Source organism: Mustela erminea, chromosome 13, assembly GCF_009829155.1.
Source record: "Mustela erminea isolate mMusErm1 chromosome 13, mMusErm1.Pri, whole genome shotgun sequence".
Taxonomy (NCBI): Eukaryota; Metazoa; Chordata; class Mammalia; order Carnivora; family Mustelidae; genus Mustela; species Mustela erminea.
The window spans coordinates 71296880-71317151 of record NC_045626.1 but is presented as its reverse complement, the minus strand read 5'-3'; the positions used below and the strand labels follow the sequence as shown (position 1 = coordinate 71317151).

At 37.7% G+C, this 20272-nt stretch overlaps 1 protein-coding gene across 7 annotated transcripts in view; it reads right to left on the bottom strand.

Moving 5' to 3' along the window:
• The window catches only part of TTC28 (tetratricopeptide repeat domain 28), a 648175-nt gene that overhangs the window by 398684 nt on the left and 229219 nt on the right, over positions 1-20272 (bottom strand). For 2 of the 7 annotated variants that reach the window (XM_032311638.1, XM_032311637.1), the window contains exon 1: positions 1850-2206. The exons of 3 other annotated variants lie outside the window; for them this stretch is intronic. Coding sequence is in view for 2 of the 4 variants with exons in the window: in XM_032311634.1 (XP_032167525.1) it covers positions 10062-10133 (72 nt within the window). In the remaining 2 variants the exon portion in view is untranslated. Of the gene's footprint in view, positions 1-1849; positions 2207-10061; positions 10862-20272 lie in introns of those variants that run through there. 2 more of the 7 variants (XM_032311634.1, XM_032311636.1) reach the window with 2 other exon arrangements.

The window sequence follows — 20272 nt, the reverse complement described above, 5'->3', positions numbered from 1 at the left end:
AAGTATTATATCCTTATTCAGGCCATAGTGTAAGTCTAATAACAACTTCCTTTGAATGTAGTCCCAGGAAAAAGCATCTCATACCTAATTCTGTGTTTGTGTCATAGCTGTTTCCAGTAAAGTTCTTTCTCACCACTTGGCTTTGATACGAGGTCATTTCTCACCTCTGGGCTTTACCATACCAAACTATAACCACATTTAGTCAAACATTTAGATCTTTGCTAATTTCCAGTTAGCTCCTATTCATATGTTCCCCTTTCACAAACCTCCTGGATTCGATCAGTTAGGAATGGCTGCTGGCAGCTGTTTGCCATTCAATTTTGCTACCACTAAAGCATGTGAATATTTCATTGTTTAGGCATTGCAGAGACTCTCAGCAAACATTTACTCTGGGTTCTTGAATTAGAAGAACATTTGTGGTAGGCAAAAGGTAAATAATAAACCACAACGCTACTCAACCAGTGACCTAAAAGCCTTTTGACATCTGACTCTATTGCTTACTAAATCATTGTGCGGGATAAACAAAGATCCAACCCTTTGTTTCTACTACAAATTGTATTTCAAATACATATTTCTTCAGTTTTTCAGTTTATTTAAAATAAGCTAAAGTAAGTCACAATAGTTCAGTGGCTTGTAAATTAACATAAAAGTATCAAATATGAACTCATCTGTTACAGACTTACTAAATACAGCTGGATGTGTCACTTAATATAAGCTGTCAGAACTCTGGTTTCCTCCAATATAAGCCTATTATACAAATTTCAACTATAATGGAGCAATATCCATGCATCTTCAGTTCTTTGTGACAGAAACAAAAACAAATTCAATATATTCAAAGGCACTTGCTGAATGCCTTGTTATAGTCAGGTGCTGTGCTGGGCACCCAGGAGAAGAGGAGTAAGAACCATCACTGCTCTTTATGGGTTTAAGACGTAGTAGGAGTTAGCGGTATAGACAAGCAATAAGCAATGCACAATTAGCTCACTGAAGACAGAGATAGAGTCTTACTCATCAGCCCCCTTCTCTGATATGTTGAATGACTGATTCATTATGTTTAACAAACATATGCTGAACGAATGAACTTATCAATCAATTCACTGATCAACTGATCAAACCTCAGTAACTGCTCTAATAAGGATTTAAAACAGTGCAGTGAAAGAAAGAATTAATTCAGCTTGGTAGATCTCAGAGAGCCTCAGAGAGAAGAGGGTGTGAGAGGCCCTGAGGAGTTCAATTTGATAAAGCTGAAATGGAATGGGGGACTATGGAGACAGAGTAAGGGAAAATTTTCCTCGCTAACAGAGCCCAGTAGTATTTCCTGTGTTTGTGTCATAGCTGTTTCCAGTAAAGTCTCACTTGGCCTGGGGTTAGTCAGTTTGTCACTTGGATAGTGACTGTCACCATCTCACTGGCACCAACAGGTGTGTTGCTTCCCTCATCAGAATTCAGTAAGCACTTAGTAAATATTTGCTCAATGAATGAACTAACCTAGGGGGAATAGAGGAAAACAACAGCAAAATCTTCCTTTTGTTCTCTTCAGTACAGCTGAGGACGTTTCCAACAAGACTTCAAATACCAAAGTTTAAAAAAAAAAAACAAAAAAACTGGGGCATCTGGGTGGTTCAGTGGGTTAAAGCCTCTGCCTTCAGCTTAGGTCATAATCCCAGGGTCCTTGGATCGAGCCCCGCATCGGGCTCTCTGCTCAGCGCGAAGCCCACTTCCTCCTCTCTCTCTCTGCCTGTCTCTCCACCTACTTGAGATCTCTGTCAAATAAATAAAGTCTTAAAAAAAAAAAACCTAAGCAAAAACCATTATTAACTAATATAATTAAATATAAAGTCTTACTTACACAGTCAGTTTTCTGAATCCATCTTCATGCAGTTAGTTGGCTGTCCCCAGGAATCTCTAATCTAAAACAGTCACATTCTAACCCCAAAGGGTCTCTACAATTTCCCAGGTGTCTTTCTGATTCCTAAGGCTGCTGTGATGGAAGGGGACCACTGAGTTCTGCACCAAGCAAGAGCTAACTAGAATATGTTGACAAGACTTAGAGCGTGCTCCACCAGCTCAGTTCCTGTTCTTATCTAAGCTATCCAGCAAGAGTAGACAGACTCAAGGGCCCTCCTCCTGATCTCCCCCTAATCAAGTTCAGAAATGCCCTTTCATCGAGGAGAGCTCAAAAGAATACAAACACTCCAGGGGCACCTGGGTGGCTCAATGGGTTAAGCCTCTGCCTTAGGCTCAGGTCATGATCTCAGGGTCCTGGGATCGAGCCCCACATTGGGCTCTCTGCTCAGTGGGGAGCCTGTTTCCCCTTCTCTCTCTGCCTGCTGCTCTGCCTACTTGTGCCATCTTTCTCTGTGTGTCAAATAAATAAATACATTAAAAAAAAAAAAAGAATAAAAGCACTCCATCAAAAACAAACAAAAAAGTAACCAAACAACTGAACAATTCATAGCTTTACTGGAGACTTAATTACCACAGTTCACACCATCACAGGCAGTATCAAACTTAAGAGATTCTTTCCATACCACCTCAAACTTACCTACCCTTAAAAAATCAGGAAGGAGAAAATGTTTTCCCAGTTGTGAAATTTACTAAGGGAACGAAGCAGCTCTCTTATCTAACTTTACATTGTTAAAAATTTTTAGTCCCTTAATAACAAAGTGAAAGCCTCATAATATTTTTCAGGAAAAAAAGTAGGGAAATGTTTTAAGTACTGTAAAAATTAAATGTGAGAAAAATACTTTGGCACTTAGCAATATTTTCTTATCTCTAGGGAAATGTTAAATCCAGGAACCTGATAAATGGATTTCACTATGTCACATTTTAATAACAGTTTGTAGCCTTTACAAGAATTTTTTAACCTTTCTGCTGCTACCAATATTTTTCTATTACATCCCTATATTTCTATAGCCTTCTCATTTTATTCTTTCTTTTGCCTTTTTTCTTGTTATTTCCTTCTAATTAAGTTCAGCCCATAAGAAAAAAATATTTCCATATTGATTATGTGTATTAATTCTTTCATCTAACCCAAAAACAAAGATATATTAAGAAACAAAGCAATTCCCGAGACAGTCTCTTTAATAAATAATGCTGGGAAACTAGACAGCTACATACAAAAGAATGAAACTGGACCACTTTCTAACACCATAAACAAAAATAAACTCAAACAGAATAAAGACCTAAATGTGGGACCTAAAACCATTAAAATCCTAGAAGAGAACACAGGAAGTAATTTCTCTACACTGGTCATTGGAATAGATTTCTAGACATGTCTCCTAAGGCGAGGGAAACGCAAAATTAAACTATTGGGACTACATCAAAATAAAAAGCTTTTGCACAGCAAAGGAAAACTGTTAACAGAACAATAATGCTACCCATGGAATCGGAGAAGATATTTACAAATATGTATCTGACAAGGGGTTAATATCCAAAATACATAAAGAACTTATATAACTCAACATCAAAAAAATAATCAGATTAAAAAATGGGCAGAGGACCTGAATAGACATTTTTCCAAAGAAGACATACAGTTGGGGACGCATGGGTGGCTCAGTTGGTTAAGCAGCTGCCTTCGGCTCAGATCATGATCCCAGCGTCCTGGGATCGAGTCCCACATCAGGATCCTTGCTCTGCAGGGAGCCTGCTTCTCCCTCTGACTCTACCTGCCACTCTGTCTGCCTGTGCTCACTTTCGCTCGCTCTCTCTGACAAATCAATAAATAAAATCTTTAAAAAAAAAAAAAAAGAAGAAGAAGAAGACATACAGTTGGCAAAAAAACACATGAAAAGATGCTTAACATCGGGGCGCCTGGGTGGCTCAGTGGGTTAAGCCGCTGCCTTTGGCTCAGGTCGTGATCCCGGGGTTCTGGGATTGAGTCCCGCATCGGGCTCTCTGCTCGGCAGGGAGCCTGCTTCCCTTCCTCTCTCTCTGCCTGCCTCTCTGCCTACTTGTGATCTTTCTCTGTCAAATAAATAAATAAAATCTTAAGGAAAAAAAAAAAGATGCTTAACATCAATAATCATCAGGAAAATGCAAATCAAAAACACAATGAGGTATCACCTTATACCTGTCAGAATGGCTAAAATCAAAAAGACAAGAAGTAACAAGCATTGGCAAGAACATGGAGGAAAAGGAACCCTTTGGTGGGGATGCAAATTGGTACAGCCACTGTAGAAATCAGTATGGAAGCTCCTCAAAAAATTAAAAATAGAATTATCATATAATCCAATAATCTACAATCTTTACCCAAAGAAAATGAAAACACTAATTTGAAAAAACACATGCACCCCTATGTTTATTGCAGCATTATTTACAACAGTCAACAATCAGAAGCTACCTAACTGTCCACTAATAGACAAGTGAAAAAGCAACATGTGTATATGTATATACAATGGAATATTATGCAGCCGTAGAAGAGAATGAGAGTGTGCCATTTGCAACAACATGGATGGACCTAGAAGGTACTACGCTAAGTGAAATAAGTCAGACAGAGAAAGACAAATATCATGTGATTTCATTCATATATGGAATCTAAATAACAAAACAAATGAATAAACAAAAAACAGAATCAGACTTATACAGAGAACAAACTGATGGTTACCAGAGTGGGGGGAGGGGGAAGTGGGAGATACAGGCTTCTACTTGTGAAATAAATAATCACAGGAATAAAATTCACAGCATAAAGAATATAGTCAATGATACTGTAATAGCATGACAGATGATAGCTATACTTGTGAGCATAGCATAATGTATAAACTTGTCAAAACACTATGTTGTACACCTGAAACTAATGTAACATTATATGTCAACTCTACTTAAAAAAATTTTTAAATATATTTTTAAAGTAAAAAAATAAAACTTAAAAAAAGGATTTGAATACAGAAAACAAATTGGTGGCTATCAGGGACCAGGGGGTACGGGTGAAATAGGGGAAGAGGATTAGGAGTGCAAAGTTCCAGTTATAAAATACATAAGTCCCAGAGATGAAAAGTACAACATAAGAAACATAGTTAATAATATTATAATAACACTGTATGGTGACAGATGATAACTACACTTACTGTAGTGAGCCCAGAGTAATGTATAGAATTGTCCAGTCATTATGTCCTACCTGAAACTAGTATTACATTGTATGCCAACTATACATCAATAAATTTTTAAATATATAATTTTTTTTAAAAACAAACTCCCAAAATACTTATGTTCTTATGTTATGAAAACAAGAGGTCATATTTAGGAAAGATTTTTGTTAAATAAGGTGAAGAAGTCTCTCCTGCCTTCCTTTCTTTCTTTTTTAATTGCTGGACTTCTCAGAACATTCACAAAATGCCAAATGAATCTCTAAAAGGAAAACAGTGTGTACACTTCTTCCAAATTTATTTACCGTTGGGTTTTCTCCTCCTCAGTGAATCTAGTGAAAAATACTTTGGGAATTGCTTTCCTAATTTAAAAAAAAAAAAAAAAAAAAGGAAAAAATTAATATGGGTATAATACATTCAAAAGGTCTGTATATTAAAGTATATTTAAAAGGGAAAACATCATGCCACAAGGTGAAAGAAAGAAAGAAAGGAAGGAAGGAAGGGAAAAGCGAAAAGAAAAGACAGACTCAAGGTAGCACTCATTTTATTAAGAATCCAACTGCGAAAACTAATCTAATTGTAAGTGAATACATAGGAAATGCATACTTATCTTCTAGAAGTATTAAAAAGAAATCAAACTATGATATGATAACATGGAAATAATAAATGAAATCAAAATGTGCTGAACCCTTTTAAAATTAGTTTGCTTTTGGGTGCCTGGATGACTCAGTTGGTTAAGCGACTGCCTTGGGCTCAGGTCATGATCCTAGAGTCCCGGGATTGAGTCCTGCATCAGGCTCCCTGATCAGCAGGGAGTCTGCTTCTCCCTCTGACCCTCTCCCTTCTCATGCTCTCTCTCTCAAGTAAATGAATTAAATTAAATTAAAATAAATTAGTTTACTTTTGAAAATCACTGTAATAAAAATGAAAGAATAAGTGTTAAGGAAGTCTTTATTCTAGAAATACACACCAGTTTTTAACCTAGACAACTTCCATACATAGTTCAATGCTTAGCTCACCTCACCTCCTCCTCCTCCTTTCTCCAGCTTTTCAATGTTCCCATAGCACCCCATATGTGGTACCATTGTTATCACATTGTATTGCAATAATTTATTTTCTCTTCTGATTTCCTGTCTAGACTGTAAGCTTCTTGAGAATGGGGATCATGTTATATCTGTATCTGTACTCCCAATGTCTAACACTTCATAAATTATTAGAGTGCTTATAGTTAGTAAATTAGTTGGTTCTCTCAAATTCAGTAATTACTAACTTACTGAGCAAACATTCATAAGGATAAACTGAACTATCCCAAATTTTGAGATAATGGAGCTACCATTAAGCATTACTCATTTTTCCTCCTCGTTATGAAATAAATAGTCAGCATCTGACACATAATGGGTCCTCAACAAATGCATATTGAAATAATTATTCAATCAGTTAACCCAAGTTTGACTACAAGCTTAGGTCTTAGTAGAAAGGGCAGGACATTTCAAAATCAAAGAACAACTCTGGAGTCACTTGTGGCTTTTGCCTCTCTCTAGCTCTGCCTGATCCTACCTACAAGCTTACAAGCTGCTATACTCGAGCATGACTTCTGATTACTAAGTATTGTACCTGACATCGGGGGAGACAGAAATTTGAACACTAAGTCCCCAGTCTCAACTCAATGCAGCCAAAAGAATTCCTGTATAATGTGAAGAAATAGGTGCTAATTGAAAACTCAGAATTGTTTAAGCCACTCTACCAGCTCTGAAAACTGAAACCACTTATTTTTGTAGACAATCTCAGCCTAACAATGAGTTAGCTTTCCATACTTAGTACTTTTGTCACCTGTGGAGACATATGTCCATCATTTCTGTTTCAATCTTCTTTCCAATTAATTATATTCTAGTATAAACCCATTCTTCCCACTCCAATTTTGTCTTAACTACATACAAGTTACCTTTCCAGACAGTATAATTAAATACTTAAAAATAAAAAGTAGTCAGAATGCTGTCTTCTTAAAAATGCCGAGACACAGCATTCCTTTTAAGCCATAGTAATTACCCATCAGCCTAAAGGCCATCTAAATTTTAAAATCTTCAGGGAATAACATGACAGGTGAATGCTCCAAGCACAAGTTAAAGACTCTTTTCACCATCCAAACTATGGCTTCTTTGGGAGTTTATTCTCTTGGTAGAGATGTACTACTATTCTTTCAAAATTTGCTTAGGATGGACTTGTAAGTTCTCTCCAACAAGAGCTCTGGAATATGATTTTTTAAAAGTGAAGGCTGCATTTAACAGAAATTCACACAGAAGAGTGAATTAAAGGGGTAATTTCAGATGCAGTGAAAAGCTGTAATGTCCATTCAAAGTAATGAAGGCACACAGCATTAATCTCCTAAAAAGATTCAAATGCTATGAGTAGAGCAATTCTATTTCTTAGTAGGAACAAATTAAGATGATTTCCCTTACAGAAATTGCCATAATTACAAGTAATTATCTTGTACTCTCTAAATTTACCACCATAGCACATTCTGCAAATATTCCCTTCAAGGACTTTATTTGGAAATACAGGAGAGATTTGTTGCTTTGTGAATTGTGCTACAGACCTCAAACTGATTGTTTAACAGTACTACATAATATGCGTAGTAAAGAGATGACATTCTGAAGTTGGAAGTGCTTGGAATTCCAAATTTATGATATTCCTATCATCAGGTAACTAACACTACCCAAGGGAGTACAAACAAAATGAGAATGGCAAACATTCAAAGATAAAGTTGAGTCAAATGTGGACTTATGCAGAAACAATGAAGAGAATCATTCTGATATGCATAGGGCAATCATGAAAAACATATAAACAGCTGCTGTAGTATTTATAAAAATCCTTGCAGAGTCAAATAAAATCCCATCACTTACAACCTACTCAGTTTTTCATTTTCCTTTAATAAGAACGTGTGAGAAAAATCAGTTACTCACCAAGCATTAGGAGGAGAATAAGCATGTGAAAACTTAATTTCACCATCTTTGGGGCCAATTACTGTCCGGATTTCAGCTGGCATTTGAAGCTTATCCTCCAGCCAAACTAGGATTCCTCACCATGTTGTAAAAACATGCTCAGAGGTTTGCCTTTCCCTCCGTTATTCTCACTGCCTGAAATGGCCTCCTCATCTCCATCTGGGAAAAATCAGCCCACCAAGTCTAGGTGAAATGCCACTCTACCAGGCAGACTCTCTTGGTCTATGAACTTCTATCCCAAACTCCAAATCCTTCCCCTTCTTTTACCAACTCAGCTGTGACATCTCTTTTTATGGACTCTCGCTGGTGATTACTAAACACACACCGCTCCACAGTTCAGGTATTTGTGCACTGGCCTCACCCTTCCTTCCACAGCAAATGTATTTTATTTATATCTGCATCTCCAACAGCTTTAGTAAATGCTTAATCACTTAGATCATTTAAAAGAAATTTGGGTTTTAAAATTATTCTTATCTTTCAAATGATGAGCATATATCACTGGGGCGCCTGGGTGGCTCAGTGGGTTAAGCCTCTGCCTTCAGCTTGCGTCATGATCCCAGAGTCCTGGGATCAAGCCCCACACTGGGCTCTCTGTGCAGCAGGGAGCCTGCTTCCTACCCCCTCTCAGCCTGTTTCTGCCTATGTGTGATCTCTGTCAAATAAATAGATAAAAATCTTTAACAAATAAAATAAAATGGAAGTATGTATCATTGAAACAATCTCTGAAATGGCTACAGAATCCATTAAGAAATTCTAAACATTTTAAACACTGAACAACTATCTGGTCCTACTTACCCAAATTTTGTACATTTTTATATCAGTGTTTAAAACTCATCCATGATGAGATTATATAAACTTTGTGCCAATTAATCTTTCCTGATAAGCAATATAAGTGTTGTTTATTTGTAATAACATAGTCAATGACCTATAACTGAAGATCCTTCCTTCCTTTAACTGGTATCTCTTTTTTTTTTTTTTAAGATTTTATTTATTTGTTTATATGACAGAGAGAGGCAGAGAGGCAGGTGGGGGGCGGGGGCAGCAGGCTCCCTGCTGATCAGAGAGCCCGATGCTGGGCTCGATCCCAGGACCTTGGGATCATGACCTGAGCCAAAGGCAGAGGCTTAACCCACTGCACCACCCAGGTGCCCCTTAACTGGTATCTCTTAAAGTTAGAATTTTTCTGTTTAAATTTTTCAGAGATGAAGAAATTGAGTTACTTTCTCCACATTTTTATCCTCTTTTAATCTTCTGTCAGCAGAATAGTCTACAGATTTATAATTTAAATTATATAAATGTATAATTTAAAAATTAGCTTTAGGAATTTTACATTCTTGTTCATTCTTAAGTCTGTACAATGCAATGCAAAGATCTGTTATGTATCCACTTTAAAAAATAAAACAGTTCTGTTCAAATTAACACAGACAATTTACCCACAGTTACACTTATTTACTGAATACACTGGTTTCCATAATAACCCAGTTCTTCTAAATTGTTTGTTTCGTGACCACCATAAAAGGGATAGCATTTATATGGTTCATTAAAATTTCTCAAGAACCATAGCTGTCATCAGAAATAATTAGAACAGAGACAAGTACATCCTGATATGATTTACTTACCAGTGAGGTCTATTTCATATTTGTGTAAACCTACACAGACCATTTACTTTTCTGAGACATTATTTGATCTTTATTGATAATACTCATTAATTTTTCTTCCCTTACTCTTGGTCCTTTTGTATCCACTACTCTGACCTAGAACTGGCCCTCCCTTGAAATTATGAAGTATGTGAAGTTTGTGGCCAATATCCTCTATTTTCACTCTCAACTGGTTCTTTCTTCTGTCCTCCTAAATCACAGACTCCTTGTTAGAAGGAGGAGGAGGGTCAATATTCTCCAGACCAAGAAGGCACTTTAAGACCAAAACCAAAGCAAACTACCCCATAGGTGTAGAAAGAGTTTTATTCAGGGCAACTTACTGACAGGGGGCATCTGGCAGATGGATGATCCAGGTGGTAGACAACCATTCTCTGCCCCAGCCTCCACCGCATTCTCTGCCCTGTTCAGACCTCAAGCCATAGCTTTTATAAAGCTAGGGCACAGAGGTGAAGTCCCAGAGGAGTTATCTCAAGTGGCACATCTATTCACCAGAGGACCTCTACTAGTTGTCTAAAGTGGAGGCTCTGTGTGCCACTTTAAAAGAAGATCTGAACAAGCCTTCCTACATTCCAGTCAAGGCATACATGAACTTCCAGGGGCCTGGAACAGGGAGCAATGAGGCAGGTCATTGCACTAGCAGGAATAAGATGGAGGGCCAAAGATGGAGTCAGTGTTTCAGAACTCCTAGCCCCCTTAATGCTGCTTCTTGGCTACACATGGTCCCCATCAAAGTGACCCCATCCTCCACCACAACGCAGGCCTCTCAGTGACTAAGGAAGGTCCTCGTGACTCAAGAATCTCTCCCTACCAGCTATGACAAGAGGGTATTTAAACATATTTCAGGGGAGGGGACTGGAAGGATGGGTGAGCCTGGTGATGGGTAATAAGGAGAACACATTTTGCAACGAGCACTGGATGTTATATGCAAACAATGAATCATGGAACACTACATCAAAAACTAATGAAGTACTGTGTGGTGACTAATGTAACATTTTTTTTTTTAAAAGGTCTTTATACCATTCCTGAATGTCTTGCTAAGCAACAGCAAAACTAACAAATTGCAGGATGCATGGGTGGCTTAGTTGGTTAAGCAGCTGCCTTCAGCTCAGGTCATGATCCCAGGGTCCTGGGATCGAGTCCCACATCGGGCTCCTTACTCAGCAGGGAGTCTACTTCTCCCTCTGTCTGCCTCTCCCCCTGCTTGTGTTCTCTCTCTGTCTCTCTCTCTCTCTCTAACAAATAAATTAAAGTATTTTTTAAAAAGCTATTAAACAGCAAACAAATGCTACTATCATATTTGCATTTTACTCTAGCTTTTTAAAGCATGAGCACAAAGGACAATCTTAGGAAAATAAGTCACAGAAGAGGTATCTGAAAGCAAAAGATTTCTTGTGTCTTTGAACTATACCATCCATGTAAGTGGTTTCTTTTTTTTTTCTTCTTACAAACAAGACCAACCCTATTCCAAATTACTAGAGAAGTAGAAGCAATACACTCCAGTAGACATGGTCTCTCCTTGGAATACCCAGATTTAAGCCAGCCTCAGAATAGCTACATGATTCTGAGGGGGCCAGTTTACCCTTCCAGTTGGTGCTCTGCTTCCTAATCTGTAATCTAAGTGCCCCTTAAGGTGCTTTCATTTCTAAAAATGTCTTAGTCTCAGTATCATAAATACTGTCTAGCAAGAGCCTAAGCTAAAGCCAAAGAAGTTGTTTAAAATAAGTAATGTTTGTGTCACTATAAAAATAATATTTGTATCAATTAATATGTAACTAATTAATATTAAAATAAATCCCACATTCTTTGGTCATTTCTTCTCAAAGGCAATCACACACACTCCCTAAGGATATGCAATTCTACCTTCATATGAGCCACTGCTATTAGTTTCTTCTGCCGTAGTCTTTTACTGTGTGTATATATTTGAACAAGCTATTTTTTAAAATACCAAGCCAGATATACCAAAGCAAAGACAGAGACGAGAAAACTATAGTGGTATTTATCAAATCACTCAAATGTTTTCAATTCCTTTGGCCATGCATCCTCAAATATATCTAACTCTCGGTCATCAACAGCATAATAAATACCTCACTTATCAAAAGGTCACTGATTTAACCACCTCAACTATTTAAAACACAGCCTAAAGCCAGAAAGTCTGAAAACAAAAAACAAAAACCTCTATGCCAACAAAATAGAAAGCCACGGTTCATACTCTATAAAGTTCACACACTCATAAGAGAAACCTTCATTCACAGTACTTACTTTCATCTTAATCACAGTAAGACTCAGTTAGCTGGGTTTCCTAACCACCACAGACAGGAAACAGATACACACAACAGAACTGCAAGAGGTAGGCACATGACAGCAGCATTACTTTGGGCAACATAGAAAGAAAGAAAAACACTGTACAAAGAAGATATAAAAGTATTTTAAAAGAAACAAAGAGCACTCGGGTAATTCAGTATAGGGGCAAATAATTCTATACTCCTTAAAAGCTTCAGTAGTATTGCTATATTATAGCAAAGTAGAATAATTCATGTCTGTGATTAATATCCTAAGTAACCAAGAGAAGTTTAAATCACACTTAGTACCTTCTATTTAAGAAGGCAGAAAATGTGTTAACATATTTTAGAAAATTTCACATCAAAAAATGATTGAAATTTAACAATGGCTGGCAGTTAATGAATTAAGCTTGAGTTAACAAGAAATTCACAAGAACACCATAGACAAATTAAATATTACTGTAGCAATTTTTCATGGGAACCGTAGTGACTTTGAAATTAATTCATAATTAATTAATCCCCCAAACACATTTTAGTATTAATTTCAATATTTATCAGCACCATTCCTAACCCCCAAATATTAATTGAACCATACTAAATTTCCATTTCTTTAGGTAAAAGATGATCAAACATCAGCAATTTCACACAGTTCAACCTAAAATCTTTACCAAAATTAACAGTAAAACAAAGTGGTTTGCATTTTATCTATTCTTTCTCAAGCCCACCCTCTATTGGAAAAAAACTATTTATTAAAGTAATGAAGACCCAAAACTCAATCAAAATGAATATGAGTCCACAATCACTCATTATGACATCTTCTCTCTACTCTTCAAAAACAACAATCTTATTTATGCCTGATAATCTCAATTCCACAAACACAACTCCAAAAAGATCTCCTAAGTCTGGGCTTAAACACTAGTTTTTCACAGATACCACAACTGAGCATAATCCTGAAATGTGTGCATGTATACTTGCTGTGCTCATTTATAAATGTTAAAGATATAAAATATGCTTAACAACTGATTGTCAGAGAAGTGAAGTAGTGATCCAGATAAATATAATGGACACTCACAGTTTTTAGTTACATAAAACAAGTTGGCATTCGGTCTGTTTTCAGATTCAAAATGTTGTATTTTGATTTTCCTTAAAACAAACACACACATTGGACAAACTAAAATAAAAAATCATTTGTCAATGGAAAAGAAACCCATTATCTAATCTAGTCAGTGTTGGTATGACAATATGGGATACAACAAAGTTATCCCAGAATGTGCAACCAAGTTTCCTTATGAGTTTCTTCCTTCCTTACCCCCAGCTATTATCTTCCTAGGTTCAAGTGTATGTATATTGCATGTCGGGAGAGTACATACCCAAACACAGTGAGTCCCCACAATGACCTCTAGGCTCCCAATTCCACTTTGACCCTATTCTAAATGTTAACTGCTCTCTAACAGAATTGCCTCAAAATCTGTGCCTCTACAAGTCTCAGTCCCTGACATGATAGAAATCCAAAACATTAAAGCCCACAATTAAATAATGCTAGAAATATGGGTGCATTCATGAATGGACATTTACTTACATAATCAGAAATAAGCTAGAGAAATTTATTTCAGTCCTTTAAAAATCCAAACTGAGGAGCGCCTGGGTGGCTCAGTGGGTTAAGCCTCTGCCTTCGGCTCAGGTCATGATCTCAGGGTCCTGGAATCGAGCCCCGCATCGGGCTCTCTGCTCAGTGGGGAGACTGTTTCATCCTCTCTCTCTGCCTGCCTCTCTGCCTACTTGTGACCTCTCTCTCTCTCTCTGTCAAATAGATAAACAAATAAAAATCTTTAAAAAATGAAAGTCCAAACTAAGAGACATCTACCAGCAAAAAGCTGATGGGCAGCTTTGACAATTGCCATCAAGCCAATTTCGTGTACATTTTCTAGAATGCTAAATTTATTACAAAGAAGATATAAGCCAAAGGACACAATTTTCTGGTTTTTCTTAAAATATATGCTAAAAGCACAGACTACTCAAAACAATGAAGACAACATTCTAACACAATAAATAACAAAGGACTCAATCAAATGAGAATACTCCTTTTAGCTACAAAAACCAAAAAGGGGAGGGGGCACTAACAAGAAAGTTCAGGACAAAAGATTCATGTAAATCCTGAAAATGTCAGTTAAATGATATAATCTTTATAGCTTTCAAAAACACTACAGGGTTTTAACATATCAATAAAAGCAAATTTTAAAGCTGAGACATACATTGTTATTAATATTTTAATGAATTCACTGTGGAAGCAAAAGCTGACAGAGCCAGCCACTACTTCAGGTTTTTTCTTGCTTCCACAGTGTTTTCCACAGCATGTCATCACTGTAACTGACTAGCAAAATGAAGGTGGCTGCTGGCGCCCTTTTTTGAGGTTGGGCCAATTAAACTGCAGCCTCTCACACCAGCAATGTTTACTGGCTAGTTCCTGAACACTAAAGGTGCCAAATCAGATTTTCTCATTGCTGACTTCCTTCACTTCTTATCAAGTCTATCAACCATTCCCAGCTTCTCGAATGTTCCTGGAAGTAGTTTTCTATAGATGACCATTCCTTACCAATCTTACAGAATCAAAAATATTTCAGGTTAAAGGAAGCAAAGATTTACTCCAGGGGTTTTACAACCTTGGTGTTGCTGTACTGATGTGTTACAAATAACTGTTAGTTTCCCCCCTTTTTTCTCAATCGAGGGGAAGTTCATATAATACAAAATTAACCATTTTAAACTATACGATACCACTACACTCAGTACATTCACAATATTGTGCAACACTACCTCATCACTTGGACTTTATTTTTAATAGGTGCATAGTTAAGAATACCCCTTTAACAAATCACCCTCACTCATAGTCCATATGGTGTTCTAAGAGGGTGAGAAATGGGTAGAGATAAACTTGCAAGTTGGGCATCTCCAGTAACTGGCAAGTCGAAGAATCTTGCCAACTGGTTGAAGATCATTGACCAGGGGCGCCTCGGTAGCTCAGTGCGTTAAGCCTCTGCCTTCGGCTCAGGTCATGGTCTCAGGGTCCTGGGATCAAGCGCAGCATCAGAGCCTATGCTCAGCAGGGAGCCTGCTTCCCCCTCTCTCTGTCTGCCTCTCTGCCTACTTGTGATCTCTCTCTCTGTGTCAAAAAAAATATTTAAAATCTTAAAAGAAGAAGAAGAAGAAGATCGTTGACCATCTTGTCCAATAAACACATTACATTTTTTCAAAGATTCACTCATTCAATTCCTACTCTGTGCCTATGCCTTCGAAAACTTACACAGGTAGAGACAGACACACTGACAGTTATAGTACAGGGCTATGACTGTAGCCCATACAAGTATAGTCAAAGGAGGGTGCGGCCAACTATGCCCAGCAATGATAGAAGGATTCACTAAGGAGAAGAAGACTGAGTTAGCTCTTAAGGGTAGGACCAGTGGCAAAAGGAAGGCAAGTAAAGGAGAGGACAAGGAAAAGGTACTCTAGGCCAAGGAAAGAGTAAATGCAAAAGCACAGGCGCCTGGTGAGCCACGGCCAGCTTCACTGTAGGATAGAGTCATACTCACAGGAAAAACCTGGTAAGCACATTTTATGTGTGAGGCACTCCTTGTACACATTTACATTGTATCCTCTAAGTCACACCAAGAGCTAGGTGCCATTCACATTTCAGTAGAGCGGACATGAGAAGCACAGAGAGGGTAAGTAATGGCTATACAGTTACTAAGCCAGCTGAGCTAGAATTCAAACACAGGCAGTCTAGCTGCAGAGCCCATCTCTTCATCACTATACCATCTACACCACATTTTTCTTTTTTCTTCTTCTAATAAAACCAACCACCTAAGGCAAGATCTTTTATGATGGAAACTAGAGTACCCCACAGCACACTGAAGGTGAACAAATGATTGACATGAACAATGAGTGGGCACCACTGCAAATCCCTGTTGGCCTGTGAACAAATGAGGGCACGAGTGGCAAGCCATACTGAAAGATCAGTAAAAGTTAATTTATTTCTTATTCTTTCAAATTAAAAAATACATTAAAACAGACGTTCTCATATTTTCCCCATATCCCAGTCATTTTCTTGCACAGGCCCTAACCCAAGGTGTGCTTACCTACTTTGAAGACCTCTGTGAGACAATGGAGAGACACAGCAGGACTTGAAGGAGGTGAATAATGTGAACAGATTGAGGGGAGGGGTTAACAATTACTCTAAAAGGAGGAAGAAGAAAAAAACAGAGGGGAAAAGGAGGCCAGAAAAAGGAAAATCATTAGGATGCCATTTGCAATAGATCCAGCAAGTGATAATGAGGTGCTAACCTGTAACAGTGGGGAGTCAGATGTGAAAGATTAAATGACATGCCCAAGGACACAAGGCATGGGAAGTGCCAGAACTAAAACCTGGGTCCCTAGGTTGCACTGATCTGGGAATAGTATAGAGAACGGATTTGCAGAAAGACCTTTATCATGAAATTTGTGAGACTTCTCTTTATAATTACTTTTGTCCACAATGTCTGATTATTTTTTTGTCAAATTTTATACTATTAATAGAAGCTGTGGTCCAAAATTAATAGTATCATAATAACTAGCATAGTATAGCATTCAGGCAGGTAAGTACATAATTTAGTGAAGTTAAAATTTAGACTTAGCTTTCTAATCCAGAAACAAAATACTGTGCCATAGAGAAAGTATAGGGATTTGAAATACACTCTTTTTTTTTTTTAACATTCTTTTTTTCAAGACACAGATTTACAGGATGGAATCCTTACAAGTGATCTTCCAAACAAGTTCTTTAAATGAAGCTCCATCAGAGAAGTCACTTAAGAAGCTAGATTCACGTTATATTAATGTGACAAGTATAACAAGATAAATACATCATATGATTCTCAAATGACATAATTAATGTAGCTTATATGGCATATTCCTATTAATGATCTTTTATTATGTGTGAACAGTAAAATAACATTAGATAAGCAATGAAAAAAATCCAATCAGCAGCAGCTTTGCTCAGGTTTTGACTGCAGTCTTATTTACACAATGTTATCTGATACTAATCCTTGGATTTTAAAGAGCATACTTCAGAATTGTAAACAAACATGTTTCTATGAGATAAGCATTTTAATTACTATCATTTCTGCAAGACAAGATAAAAATAATGTGCTACATGATAGCTTCTTAATGTGTAAACAGGGGAAAGTATATTTTGCCAGGCCAATAAGGTTACATTAATAAAAGGATAGTGACCCTGAATCAGGAGTCTGGTCCATGGATTCTGGTAGTGTGCCTTAACAATGACTGCCATAGACATCTTGTGGAAAGTAGGACTGTCCCCTTCCTAATATTCTCTACAAAAGACCAGAATTCAGTGCCAATATAATCTGGAGCTCTTTAATAATCCACCACAGTATAATATCTATGAGTCAACTGAAATTTTTGAATTTTTTTACATTTAAACTTCTGACTACTTCTTAGAATATGAAAGTCTAAAAATACAAATTTTACAAAGTAATAGTTCTTATTTACTTTTATACCAAATACTGATTGAGAGGGGTGCTCAGGTGGCTGAGTCAGTTGGGGGTCCAACTCTTGATTTTGGCTCAGGTCATGATCTCAGAGTTCTGAGATCAAGCCCCATATAGGGCTTCGTGCTGGCCGTGGAGCCTGCTTAAGATTCCCTCTTTCTCTCTTCTAAAAAAAACTTACTGAGCAACTATATTATCCTTGGCACCAAAAAAAACAAAAACAAAAACAAAAAACCATGAAAATGGTTGCTGAACTCAAGGAGCCTGAAGTATAGTTGAGAGATTAGATACATACATAAAGAGATTTTTTTTAAAAGGTTGCTAACAACCCAAAAGACAGCCTAAAAGAACATAGATTCTAAATGCTCCAAGAATTTAAAGATAGATAAAATGATCATGTTTCTTCAAGAAGGAGAGGGAAGAAGAAAATCTTGGTGCCAGTATCCAGAAATGCTGGAGCAAAACTATGGCAGACCTTATATTTTGAGATCGCCTCAGCAGTCAGGCTTTACCTTTCTTGGATAGATTCCCAAGTACAATGGTGAAAAACATGCATCTTGAGGTAAACAAGGGCTGGTCCAATCCTAGCTCTCTCCCTGCCACACTGTGTGACTCTAGGTAAGTCACATCATCTCTCTAAACCTGTTTCCTTATCTGTAAAATGCAACTGTAACACCTACCACCTCCCTGGATATGAGTTAAATGAATGTATATAGAACAAGCAGAGATGCCTACTAGCACAGCACAGGTGCTTTAAAAATGGTAGCTTTAACAATGCATGATATTAAATGCCATTCTTACCATGATGCAACTGCACCCAATCTTACCTTCTAGGGCAATTACAGAGCTCTTGGTGGGAGGCTTGGGAAGACTGGGTCCTAAACTCCTCACTAATTCTGAGGTGGAAAGTGATTAATCATGTTGTGGTGGTTTCTTTGCGAAAAAGTTAGGGGACCTTGACTGAATACTTCAGAGTGCACGTCTTGAATTTTAGTATTTAGTTTAACTCAGCAAGTAAGCAAAGGGGACTAAGAAGCTGTACCCAGCTGCATGCTCAGAAACAAAGAAACCTAGAACCTATGGTCATTCTCTTATAGTTAGCCCAGATTTTATAAAAGCCAGCACTGGTGGCTGACAGGACCCCGTGACAGCAAGTTACCAAGCAATCCTAGTCATAAAGCCCAGCTACAGGCAAATGCTATCTGGGGCAGCCAGCATTCTATAGATGTTCTTCCTAGCTTTGTTAAAATCCTATCAATGCAGCATCACTTTTCATCTGTAGTGTAAATGCTTTTTATGAAACAGTTTGGCAAAACACATGGCATGTGACTGTTCCACTACAAATGTGTTAGCAGACCCAGCCAGACCCAGCCAGAAACGATGGCAATGATCCGGTCATGAGCGTATTCTCTCAAGAATAAGAAAATAAACCTAATCTTTGTAAAGACTTACTGGTGCCCGACCGGTTTTGAACACTGAGTATCATCCAAGGAAGCTTCCATTTCCAATGTAGAAGAAGCAAGAATTGTTCTCAAGCCACCACCAAATAATCATACAGTATTTGATGGCTCAGCTTATTTTTTAATCTTCCACGAACTATGAAGAATTCTATCTGGATCTTTATAACATGACAGTTTAGGATTATGAATACAGTGAATAAACACAACCTTCTGGTATAGCAATTTAAGCATCACAGAGTGAGTAAATACTGCAGAGTGAATCCTAACACTTGAAACAGAATCTTCCAGAGTCCAGAAATCCACCTGACTGCCAAGAATAATACTTCCGTGGTTCAAGCAATACCAGTACCCAGAGGGGTTTCCACAGACATAACTACATGAGTTACTGCATATTGGGTAAAATAGAAAAAACAGACATTTATGAATGTATAGTTTGCAGACATCTTAAAAGCACCCATAAATATGCAATTTACAAACCTAGAAGAAAGGGGGGAGCACTTTAGGAATACACAGTATCTATTTAAATTGCTTAATTACACAGTTCTTTCTATGGTTTTCCTTAATGCGACTCCTAATTTTTGCTGGGGATTGGAGGGGGGATCTCTTAACTAAAGCAAATCAAACCAATCTCACTGAAAGAAGCTCTATGATGAGAACAAATATAAAAGGGATTCGGACTTCAGAATGATGTAAGAAATGACTTAGTGTCAGAGATCAAAACTGTATTAATTAGATATCAAAGAAAACCTTTCAATTTAGGCTACCCTAAAGAAAGGTTGTTAGATTCTCTAGCAACAGAGCAAATGCACAATATGTGAGAATCATTTCATACACAATTCCTATTTCAACTCTGATGTAAAACACCGTATCACACATGCCACAAAGAAAGAGTCAGTTTAGCTAGTTCAAGTAAAACACCAGGCAGCTGCTAACGGAGACAGGTCAAGGCTGGGAGGGGCGTAGCACATTCAGTTCGCTGTGTTTTCCTTCAGAAGAATGTCAATAAAAACCATAGCCAAATGAGGTATTTGAAGGGGGTTGGGGGGAGAGTCCTGCTATGCAGTGAACCACTGGGTTCACCTAGCAGCGCCAGTCAGACAAGTTAGCAAAAGGGAGCCCTAGCCAAACCTTCAGCCGCCAACAACTTGAAGAAAGCTGTCTTTCTCCCTGAGCGTCCTGGGGTAGGGACCAGTCCCACATTTAGAAACGTTATTTCTGGGACCAATAGCAATTTATTTTGATAGAACCACTGGAT